The sequence below is a fragment of the Bombina bombina genome, chromosome 1, assembly GCF_027579735.1.
Source record: "Bombina bombina isolate aBomBom1 chromosome 1, aBomBom1.pri, whole genome shotgun sequence".
NCBI classification, from domain to species: Eukaryota; Metazoa; Chordata; class Amphibia; order Anura; family Bombinatoridae; genus Bombina; species Bombina bombina.
Window position 1 is genome coordinate 1,404,894,211 of NC_069499.1, and position 13,252 is coordinate 1,404,907,462.

General features: G+C 39.1%; 1 protein-coding gene across 1 annotated transcript in view; it reads right to left on the reverse strand.

The window, feature by feature from the left end:
• The window catches only part of CA14 (carbonic anhydrase 14), a 249,006-nt gene that overhangs the window by 46,262 nt on the left and 189,492 nt on the right, over positions 1-13,252 (reverse strand). The window contains exon 8 of the mRNA XM_053705182.1: positions 8,078-8,201. Coding sequence (XP_053561157.1) covers positions 8,078-8,201 — 124 coding nt within the window. The remainder of the gene's footprint in view (positions 1-8,077; positions 8,202-13,252) is intronic.

The following is a 13,252-nucleotide window of genomic DNA, read 5'->3' on the forward strand; positions in this document are numbered from 1 at the left end:
GGTTAAGTTTTTGGCTTTCGTATGAATGTTTAGTTCGTTGATCGAATTACATACTATTTGATTGAATACATCTATGTTAGAACTGATGTTCGAGGCTGGTACAAATTTGGATTTGTTTTTCAATTCTTTTCTCCAGTTTGATTCCTCAGGGATTTCTTGTTCTGTTAGTGGATCTTCTAAATTTCTTAGGGACTCTAGTTCTTCAATGCAAGTGTCCTTATACTTATATAGGAATGACCACTAGAAAGTTACACACAAGAATCATGGAACACCTAAGAAATATTCGTAATGCTCCCAAAGATTTACAAAAAGACAAAAAATTAACATCTGTAGCATCTCACTTTCTAAAATACCATCAGTGCAAAACCTCTGAACTGGAATGCTACGGCGTCCAAAAGCTGTCCCTAGGACTAAGAGGAGGAGACCTAGAGAAGGCCCTCCAAAAGATAGAAACAAAATGGATATACCTTATGGATTGCGTTCATCCAAAAGGTTTAAATGAACAAAACAACTATTCAATGTTCTTGTAATGCAGAAAAAGAAAATATGTCAGTAAAATCATGCATGAAAAATCATACATTGATAGTAACAAACCTAGGTGCTCCTTCAAGAATTTACATCTAAAGAGCACAAACGTTAAGGTCTCTTCTGTAAAATAATAAAATTTATTCAGCAAAAACTATTATTCAAAATCCAACAATCAGAATATAATTCATGTAAACACTCACACAGTTGGTATCACTAATCGTATTGTATCAACAAATTACTACATGTTGTGTTTTTCACCTCTCCTCCACAGTCACAACACTCATCCTTTATTTTGCAATCAGTCCCCCCCTTTCACTTGACCCCCCAATGTGTCTTTACTCCCCATTTTCTATTCACAATTATCCCCTCATTCCCCACATCTCCTTTTTCACTACCTATTGAGCACATTACACTTCACCCACAATAACAAGCTAACTTCACTAATCACTCACTTGTTAAAGATGACACATGCTTACAATATCAAATGTAACCACACATACATGAGTGATAACAGCACTGCACCATAGTAGGTCAAATAAACCCCCCCCAATTTAAAACGTCTTACACAGCCACACTAGAAGATCTTAGCAATATTGTCACAAGAAATTCAAATCACTAATTCTATTCACCAAAAGAATACTAATCTCCTGAACATTCTTCACGTTTACGCTCATCACCTAAACACAACAAATTCACACCATATAAGTTAATTTAAACATTTATTATAGAAGAGTGCTCACAACTGAAATAGAATAAAAATCTATCAGCAGGACTTGCATCTGCGCAATGAAGATAGATAGGGAAATACCTAGGTTCAATGTAGAAGAGCCTGAGTGATTTACTCAACCGAAGTACATGTAATACATACATGATACTTTCCAAAATAAATTCTCTTCATCCTCTTATTCAGTGCTATATTTACAATCAATTCATATAATAAATAATATGAGAGACAGCAATAAAAAGTCAATATCAACCTTTAAATTATATGAGGAATAGCAAGTCAAAGTACCCGACTTTATTTAGCCCATCTATATACAACACACATATTATGTACATTATATAAAGTATATGAGGAATAGCAAGTTAAAGTACTTGACTGTATTAAGTCTATTTATATACAGCACACATACTATTCAGAGTATAAATATAGATCATGATTTAATGTAGCATAGCGAACATTTACGTACATATGCAAATGTATCACGGTAGATATCAATCTAATTAACATAAGCTTCAAGAACTTTAATCACTTTAACAATATACTTCAATAACCTTTAAAACTCGTTATTAGTATTATACCAAAGTTTAAAAACCAATCCTTATAAATTTAAAGAATAAGGCATCCATTCAAAACATTGACGTAATTCAAACAGCCGTCAATCAAAACACATAGGGACTCCGATTGGCGACCAACTGACGACAGGGTGGAGCAAAGCCAATAAATCACTGAAGATTGTTGCGCGCGTCACCCTTTGAAAAAGCCGGAATCACAAACGGCGAAACATGTTAGGGAGAGGTTGACATCTCGGTTTCAACCTATTTGTAGTTTTTTTAAGTTGCAAAAGAACGTAGAACTTAGCTAATAATATGAATGTATGAATAAGTATTGGGTAATAATTTAAAACAAGCTGGGGAAGGTGGATGTGGACTCTTTTATAGTCAGCAACACAAACAAACGATGTGAATGCAGGATAATTAAACAAACAATACAGTGTGAATGAGAAAAAAAGTGTGATTCAGAACTTTATTAAGTAACCGCTGGCCTATAAGTTACAGCATTATACAATTTATCAGACGTTAGTCAATATTTTGAAGACCTTAAAACCGTTATATTTAAAACATACCGGCTCCCAAGCAGCAGTGCTGGAAATCGGGTGACAATTGCAAACATAGCTTAGATATTACGGCTAACAAACTAAGACCCATATTGGTACAGTCCACCCAACAATATAAGTTTTAAGAGCTTAAAAAAATCAGTGAAATTATCTAAGTAAGCGATCAGGGTCTAGAGATATACAAAACTATTACAGTATTATACAGTTAGCAGTATTACCGAATAATACAAGCGAACTCCAAGAATGTATAAACGCTAATGTGAACAAATGTTGCACCAGCAGGCAGGATATATTACTGAATATACCAAATATACACAATAATTTCAGTAAATCCAGCAATAATACAGAAGACCAAGTGGAGTGACTTTCAAGAAAAATCTCTGAAAAAATACACAAAGATATATAATCCACTGAATCACACCAAGCTATAATTAATTCAAAGTCAATATATATATTTATATACTAAGGGGAAAGTACAATTAGCCCCACATCAACTTGATTTTACATTAATAAAACAACCAATAACTACTCTGCTCTAAGTTTGTAATCCCAACACTTTACAAGTACTTATATGCAATAGAAAAAAGAGGTTAAAAAAGAAGCACAATAACAATTAAGCGACTTTGCTACTTTAGAATATATTTCACAAGTATCAACTCATATAATCTCCAACTATTGATACAAAGTATCCGCATTAACGAGATAAAATAACAAACTGCATATGTATGTATGTGCTTATATGCACGATCTAATTCTGTAGATATATTCACTTAAATAATGAGTAAGAGATAAGATATAACAGCTTGCGTACAGACCCCAATGCCCCAGAAATAAGGGGAATGTTCCTATTGTTTGTATAATGACTAAGATTAAATTTGTTGTTTAAACACTATTTAAAGGCATTTATCCCTACAGCGCTTCATAACCAGAGATATATATATATGCTCCTATTGCGCTGATAATGGACTAAGATAATATTTGCTGTTTAAACACTATCTAAAGGCTTTTTCCCTCATAGGATGTTGTAGCCAGATATACATATATATTCTTTCTCTATACTCGAAATCCAGCTGATTCAGCAGAATCACATCTGCACGTGTACACAACACTCAAATCATAAATCATAAAAGTTGATTCTCTTATCAATTCAATCAAATAAGATACCATATTTTTTCTCAATCAGAAACACAAGCTCATTAAAGAAGGTGTACACCATTTAGTTCTATTAGAGAGATATAATACCCAGAGCAATACCATACGTATGCACATCAATAATTTGATACAGTAACGTAGTTGTTAGAGATAAGAGAATCCACACATATATCAGCCCTTCAGATAAACGTATCTCAGTATCTTAATATCTGAACATTGATACCCCTCCTTCATTCCGTTACTTCACCCCAATACTAAATTAAGGGTACAATTCAACCCCTATTTCTAAGTTCTACGCGAATTTGTGTTTTTAAATGTATGTTATTATTTCCTTTTTTAAGTGTTGAAATAAAAGTTAGATTTTAATTACAGTCACACGCTGCTCCACCCACATTTTCTTCCTTTTCAAGGTTTTCTGATACTTAATGTAGGGGACAGTAAGTGCTAATACATGCAATCTGCTCTTGGAGCCAGAGACTAACATTTCTGACTCCACTCTTTTCTGAATTATATACACAGGTACTGCTAGCACACTGATACACACAGGTACTGCTAGCACACTGATACACACAGGTACTGCTAGCACACTGATACACACAGGTACTGCTAGCACACTGAAACACGCGGGTACTGCTAGCACACTGATACATACATTTACTGCTAGCAAACTGATACACACAGGTACTGCTAGCACACTGATATACACAGGTGCTGCTAGCACACTGATATACACAGGTACTGCTAGCACACTGATATACACAGGTACTGCTAGCTCACTGATACACGCAGGTACTGCTAGCACACTGATACATACATTTACTGCTAGCACACTGATACACACAGGTACTGCTAGCACACTTATACACACAGGTACTGCTAGCACACAGATACTGCTAGTACACTGATACACACAAGTACTGCTAGCACACTTACAGTATAAACATAGGTACAGTTAGCACACTTACAGTATAAACATAGGTACAGTTAGCACACAGATACACAAAGGTACCGCTAGCACACTGAAACACACAGGTACTGCTAGCACACTGATACACACAGGTACTGCTAGCTCACTGATACACACAGGTACTGCTAGCTCACTGATACACACAGGTACTGCTAGCACACTGATACACACAGGTACTGCTAGCTCACTGATACACACAGGTACTGTTAGCACACTGATACACACAGGTACCGCTAGTACACTGATACACACAGGTACTGCTAGCACACTGATACTTACAGGGACCGCTAACACACTGATACACACTGGTACCGCTTGCACACTGATACACTCAGGTACTGCTATCACAATGATACACACAGGTACTGCTAGCACACTTATATACACAGCTACTGCTAGCACACTGATACACACAGGTACTGCTAGCTCACTGATACACACAGGTACTGCTAGCACACTGATACACACAGGTACTTCTAGCACACTGATACACACGGGTACTGCTAGCACACTGATACATACATTTACTGCTAGCACACTGATACACACAGGTACTGCTAGCACACTGATACACACAGGTACCGCTTGCACACTGATACACACAGGTACTGCTAGCACACTGACACACACAGGTACTGCTAGCACACTTACAGTATACACACAGGTACTGCTAGCACACTTATATACACAGGTACTGCTAGCACACTGATACACACGGGTACTGCTAGCACACTGATACATACATTTACTGCTAGCACACTGATACACACAGGTACTGCTAGCACACTGATACACACAGGTACCGCTTGCACACTGATACACACAGGTACTGCTAGCACACTGACACACACAGGTACTTCTAGCACACTGATACACACAGGTACTGCTAGCACACTTACAATATACACACAGGTACTGCTAGCACACTTATATACACAGGTACTGCTAGCACACTGAAACACGCGGGTACTGCTAGCACACTGATACATACATTTACTGCTAGCAAACTGATACACACAGGTACTGCTAGCACACTGATATACACAGGTGCTGCTAGCACACTGATATACACAGGTACTGCTAGCACACTGATATACACAGGTACTGCTAGCTCACTGATACACGCAGGTACTGCTAGCACACTGATACATACATTTACTGCTAGCACACTGATACACACGGGTACTGCTAGCACACTTATACACACAGGTACTGCTAGCACACAGATACTGCTAGTACACTGATACACACAAGTACTGCTAGCACACTTACAGTATAAACATAGGTACAGTTAGCACACTTACAGTATAAACATAGGTACAGTTAGCACACAGATACACAAAGGTACCGCTAGCACACTGATACACACAGGTACTGCTAGCACACTGATACACACAGGTACTGCTAGCTCACTGATACACACAGGTACTGCTAGCTCACTGATACACACAGATACTGCTAGCACACTGATACACACAGGTACTGCTAGCTCACTGATACACACAGGTACTGTTAGCACACTGATACACACAGGTACCGCTAGCACACTGATACACACAGGTACCGCTAGTACACTGATACACACAGGTACCGCTAGCACACTGATACACACAGGTACCGCTAGCACACTGATACACACAGGTACTACTAGCACCAGGACCGTCTTTAACACAGGGCAAAAGGGGCAGCTGCCCTGGGCCCAGTCTTTGTTGAGGGGCCCTATAGTCCTAAAAAAAAAAAAAAATTTTTAAGTTCATGCCAGACTGCTGATGTCATGTAACATGGGGGGGGGACACAGTCAGTCCTAATATTGTCACAGTCAAACGTTCTCTGCTTATATTTATTTGTGAGAAAAGGTGCCAGACCGTGCCAATGTCATGTGACATTCCAAGCTAGTGCCATGTGCTGTTTTAGATGTGCACTGTGCAGCACTGGATGCTAAGCCCTAACTAGGCATCCAGTCAATCCCACTGCATCAGAAAAGGTCCTGCTGGGGTTACCACTGTTACCAGGTAACTGCTCTGGTGGTGGGGATTGTTTCTGGGTAGGGCTGACTATAGGCGCATGCAGCCGAAAGCTGGAGTGTCAGGCACGTGAGGATTTGAGCATCTGTGCAGCTGCACACACTGCTCTCTTCAGTCTTGAGGCTGTGTGACTCGTCTGTATCCATGCAGCCTTGGGCAGACAACATGCAGTCTGCTGGTCCCCTTATCCCTGCTCTTTCTGCTGTGGCTCTAAGGTCAACTAACTGAAGTTTGTTAGGAAAACAGTGCTTTGTAGAAAGGTGTCAGTGGGAAGAATAAGTGAGTGTACACATGCCCCTCCCCCATGCAGCATTGTCTAGTGCAGGATGAGAGGGAACTTGTTCCTAGCAAAGTAGTGACATGTGCTGCTGTGGCTGATGTATAGTGTCATGCTGATACTTCACACATTAAGGTAAGGTTTATTTTTATAGTTTTTATTTCTCTCTGTTTCAGATTTTACAGCTTCCCATAGTAGTTCTACTGTTCCAGTCAGTAAACTTATATCTGTCTGCACCTCTATGCTTCCGCCTCAGTCTTTACCTTGCTTTGCTCCTGTTGGCTGCTCTAAATCTCTTTAACCAGCTAACCTCACACCAGAATCACATTCAAAAGCATATTAAATTAATCCAAAGTGGAGGAATTTATATATTTATTTACTTATTAGTACTGCTTAGGTCCAGTTTCACATATTGCAATTTTTTTTTAATGATTAGCCCAGCAGTGGATGATCCACTGCTGGGCTAATAATTTAAAACATTTTTTTTAAAAAAATTGATTTAGTTGTTTTTTGGGATGTTGGGGTGGAGAGCGAAATTGCATGGGAGGGGGGGGCCCAAGAAAATGTTTGCCCGGGGTCCAGTCAATATTAAAGACGGCCCTGACACACACTGATACACAGGTCTGAGGCTAAAAAAAAAACTTTACTTTTCTCCCTCCCTCTGAGAATCCTGAATGGCCAATGACAGATTCTGTCAATCTACTAACTGGTTTCAATTCATTAGCTAAAGCCTGTCTGCGTCATAATAACAGCATCAGAAAATGAAAACGAAAATGTAAAAAAATAATGCACATTTTATGTTTCAGTTCTCGTTATGCAAAGAAAATAAGGAAAATGTAATTCGATATTTTGTTTCATACTTCTGAAAAGAAAGGCACATCCCTATGGGACAGTAGTTTATGTGACATTATCAGATGTGCAGATTAAAAAGACATAAACACCTCTTGCTTTTGTATAAAATTAGTAATACAATTGCTGCTAGGTTTGATACAGCTGGTTAAATATGTATTCCTGCATGCTCAGGATAGGACAAAATGCGTCAGGCAAGTTTTTGTCTGCTGTTTTATAGTTGCAACAGCATGTCCATTTTTTCAAGTGTTTCTACCATAATATTTTCGTGTATTTTTTTAACAGTTCTCATACTGATTTTTATTTTATTTTGGAGACCAACTACAAGCCATTAAAACATTAGTCAGGGGAAAACAATAGTGGTAATTACTGTACTACTTTTGCCTCTGCTAAAGTAAATGCACTCCCTTAAATCAGTGAATCTGAGGTAAATGCTACTCACCCATTAATGTAGATATGTAAACTTTCCTCTGGTTTAGTGACTGAGGGACTCGGACATTGTTCTCCAGCTGGATGGAGGATGTGTCTCGCCCAGTAGAAAAGAGTGTTTTCTGTAATGCCTCCAACTACAAAATAAAACCAGTGGTAATTACTGCTGAGAACAACAAAAAGATGTCAATGAGCTTAAATGGACAGTAAAGTCAAAATTAAACTTTTGTGTTTCAGATAGAACATGTAATTTTTAACAATTTACTTCTGTTTTAAAGTTTGCTATGTTCTCTTGGTATCCTTTGTTGAAGAGTACATATAGACAGGCTCATAGGAGCTCAGGAGCGTGCACGTCTCTTTAGAACTCTATGGCAGCAGTGTTTGCAACAATGCATAATACTGCTTTAAACAATATTGCAACACGCTGCTGCCATAGAGTTCTAAAGAGACGTGCACGCTCCTGAGCCTACCTAGATTTACTTTTCAACAAGGGATACCAAAAGAACAAAGCATGGTGGTATCATGCAGTGTCTAGAAATTATTTACAGCTGTGATTTTATTCAGTACAATAGTGAGGACCTCTTTCCTATAAACAAGCAGATTGTATCAGTAATTTAGATGCTATGCCTTTTAGAGAAAATGTATTCTTATGGCTAGTATAAAGTAAAACAGTTTTTAATTATCCTAAAGCTGTCCTTTACTACCCATTCCCCAGCTTTAGCACAAACAACATGGTTTTATTAATATACTGTATAACCTTTTTAACCTCTACATTTTTGTCTGTTTCTAAGTCCCTAAAGACAGCCCCATGATCACATGCTTTTGTATTTGCTTTTCACATCAGGGGAAGCTAGTTCATGTGAGCCATATAGATAAAATTGTGCTGACGACCGTGGATTCTAACAACACAGCACTAATTGGCTTAAATGCAAGTCAATAGATAGTCATGTGATCAGGGGGCAGTCAGAAGATGCTTAGAAACAAGGGCCTAGATTTAGAGTTCGGCGGTAGCCGTCAAAACCAGCGTTAGAGGCTCCTAACGCTGGTTTTGGGCGCCCGCTGGTATTTGGAGTCAGTGATTAAAGGGTCTAACGCTCACTTTTCAGCCGCAACTTTTCCATACCGCAGATCCCCCTACGCCATTTGCGTAGCCTATCTTTTCAATGGGATCTTTCTAACGCTGGTATTTAGAGTCGTTTCTGCAGTGAGCGTTAGAGCTCTAACGACAAGATTCCAGCCGCCTGAAAATAGCAGGAGTTAAGAGCTTTCTGGCTAACGCCGGTTTATAAAGCTCTTAACTACTGTACCCTAAAGTACACTAACACCCATAAACTACCTATGTACCCCTAAACCGAGGTCCCCCCACATCGCCGCCACTCGATTAAAATTTTTAACCCCTAATCTGCCGACCGCCACCTACGTTATACTTATGTACCCCTAATCTGCTGCCCCTAACACCGCCGACCCCTGTATTATATCTATTAACCCCTAACTTGCCCCCCACAACGTCGCCGCAAGCTACTTAAAATAATTAACCCCTAATCTTCCGACCGCAAATCGCCGCCACCTACGTTATCCCTATGTACCCCTAATCTGCTACCCCTAACATCGCCGACCCCTATGTTATATTTATTAACCCCTAATCTGCCCCCCACGACGTCGCCGACACCTACCTACACTTATTAACCCCTAATCTGCCGAGCGGACCTGAGCGCTACTATAATAAAGTTATTAACCCCTAATCCGCCTCACTAACCCTATCATAAATAGTATTAACCCCTAATCTGCCCTCCCTAACATCGCCGACACCTACCTTCAATTATTAACCCCTAATCTGCCGACCGGAGCTCACCGCTATTCTAATAAATGTATTAACCCCTAAAGCTAAGTCTAACCCTAACACTAACACCCCCCTAAGTTAAATATAATTTTTATCTAACGAAATAAATTAACTCTTATTAAATAAATAATTCCTATTTAAAGCTAAATACTTACCTGTAAAATAAATCCTAATATAGCTACAATATAAATTATAATTATATTATAGCTATTTTAGGATTAATATTTATTTTACAGGCAACTTTGTAATTATTTTAACCAGGTACAATAGCTATTAAATAGTTAAGAACTATTTAATAGTTACCTAGTTAAAATAATTACAAATTTACCTGTAAAATAAATCCTAACCTAAGATATAATTAAACCTAACACTACCCTATCAATAAAATAATTAAATAAACTACCTACAATTACCTACAATTAACCTAACACTACACTATCAATAAATTAATTAAACACAATTGCTACAAATAAATAACATTAAATAAACTATCTAAAGTACAAAAAATAAAAAAGAACTAAGTTACAGAAAATAATAAAATATTTACAAACATAAGAAAAATATTACAACAATTTTAAACTAATTACACCTACTCTAAGCCCCCTAATAAAATAACAAAGCCCCCCAAAATAAAAAATTCCCTACCCTATTCTAAAATACAAATATTACAAGCTCTTTTACCTTACCAGCCCTGAACAGGGCCCTTTGCGGGGCATGCCCCAAGAATTTCAGCTCTTTTGCCTGTAAAAAAAAACATACTATACCCCCCCCCCCAACATTACAACCCACCACCCACATACCCCTAATCTAACCCAAACCCCCCTTAAATAAACCTAACACTACCCCCCTGATGATCTTCCTACCTTGTCTTCACCATGCCAGGTTCACCGATCCGTCCTGGCTCCAAGATCTTCATCCAACCCAAGCGGGGGCTAGACATCCACTGAAGAAGTCCAGAAGAGGGTCCAAAGTCTTCCTCCTATCCGGCAAGAAGAGGACATCCGGACCGGCAAACATCTTCTCCAAGCGGCATCTTCTATCTTCTTCCATCCGATGACGACCGGCTCCATCTTGAAGACCTCCAGCGCGGATCCATCCTCTTCTTCCGACGACTAGACGACGAATGACGGTTCCTTTAAGGGACGTCATCCAAGATGGCGTCCCTCGAATTCCGATTGGCTGATAGGATTCTATCAGCCAATCGGAATTAAGGTAGGAATTTTCTGATTGGCTGATGGAATCAGCCAATCAGAATATAGTTCAATCCGATTGGCTGATCCAATCAGCCAATCAGATTGAGCTCGCATTCTATTGGCTGTTCCGATCAGCCAATAGAATGCGAGCTCAATCTGATTGGCTGATTGGATCAGCCAATCGGATTGAACTATATTCTGATTGGCTGATTCCATCAGCCAATCAGAAAATTCCTACCTTAATTCCGATTGGCTGATAGAATCCTATCAGCCAATCGGAATTCGAGGGACGCCATCTTGGATGACGTCCCTTAAAGGAACCGTCATTCGTCGTCTAGTCGTCGGAAGAAGAGGATGGATCCGCGCTGGAGGTCTTCAAGATGGAGCCGGTCGTCATCGGATGGAAGAAGATAGAAGATGCCGCTTGGAGAAGATGTTTGCCGGTCCGGATGTCCTCTTCTTGCCGGATAGGAGGAAGACTTTGGACCCTCTTCTGGACTTCTTCAGTGGATGTCTAGCCCCCGCTTGGGTTGGATGAAGATCTTGGAGCCAGGACGGATCGGTGAACCTGGCATGGTGAAGACAAGGTAGGAAGATCATCAGGGGGGTAGTGTTAGGTTTATTTAAGGGGGGTTTGGGTTAGATTAGGGGTATGTGGGTGGTGGGTTGTAATGTTGGGGGGGGGGGGGTATAGTATGTTTTTTTTTACAGGCAAAAGAGCTGAAATTCTTGGGGCATGCCCCGCAAAGGGCCCTGTTCAGGGCTGGTAAGGTAAAAGAGCTTGTAATATTTGTATTTTAGAATAGGGTAGGGAATTTTTTATTTTGGGGGGCTTTGTTATTTTATTAGGGGGCTTAGAGTAGGTGTAATTAGTTTAAAATTGTTGTAATATTTTTCTTATGTTTGTAAATATTTTATTATTTTCTGTAACTTAGTTCTTTTTTATTTTTTGTACTTTAGATAGTTTATTTAATTTTATTTATTTGTAGCAATTGTGTTTAATTAATTTATTGATAGTGTAGTGTTAGGTTAATTGTAGGTAATTGTAGGTAGTTTATTTAATTATTTTATTGATAGGGTAGTGTTAGGTTTAATTATATCTTAGGTTAGGATTTATTTTACAGGTAAATTTGTAATTATTTTAACTAGGTAACTATTAAATAGTTCTTAACTATTTAATAGCTATTGTACCTGGTTAAAATAATTACAAAGTTGCCTGTAAAATAAATATTAATCCTAAAATAGCTATAATATAATTATAATTTATATTGTAGCTATATTAGGATTTATTTTACAGGTAAGTATTTAGCTTTAAATAGGAATTATTTATTTAATAAGAGTTAATTTATTTCGTTAGATAAAAATTATATTTAACTTAGGGGGGTGTTAGTGTTAGGGTTAGACTTAGCTTTAGGGGTTAATACATTTATTAGAATAGCGGTGAGCTCCGGTCGGCAGATTAGGGGTTAATAATTGAAGGTAGGTGTCGGCGATGTTAGGGAGGGCAGATTAGGGGTTAATACTATTTATGATAGGGTTAGTGAGGCGGATTAGGGGTTAATAACTTTATTATAGTAGCGCTCAGGTCCGCTCGGCAGATTAGGGGTTAATAAGTGTAGGTAGGTGTCGGCGACGTTGTGGGGGGCAGATTAGGGGTTAATAAATATAACATAGGGGTCGGCGATGTTAGGGCAGCAGATTAGGGGTACATAGGGATAACGTAGGTGGCGGCGGTTTACGGAGCGGCAGATTAGGGGTTAAAAGTGTAATGCAGGGGTCAGCGATAGCGGGGGCGGCAGATTAGGGGTTAATAAGTGTAAGGTTAGGGGTGTTTAGACTCGGGGTACATGTTAGGGTGTTAGGTGCAGACTTAGGAGGTGTTTCCCCATAGGAAACAATGGGGCTGCGTTAGGAGCTGAACGCTGCTTTTTTGCAGGTGTTAGGTTTTTTTTCAGCTCAAACAGCCCCATTGTTTCCTATGGGAGAATCGTGCACGAGCACGTTTTTGATGCCGGCCGCGTCCGTAAGCAACTCTGGTATCGAGAGTTGCATTTGCGGTAAAAATGCTCTACGCTCCTTTTTTGGAGCCTAACGCAGCATTTGTTTGAACTCTCGATACCAGAGTTAAATTTATGGTGCGGCCAGAAAAAAACCC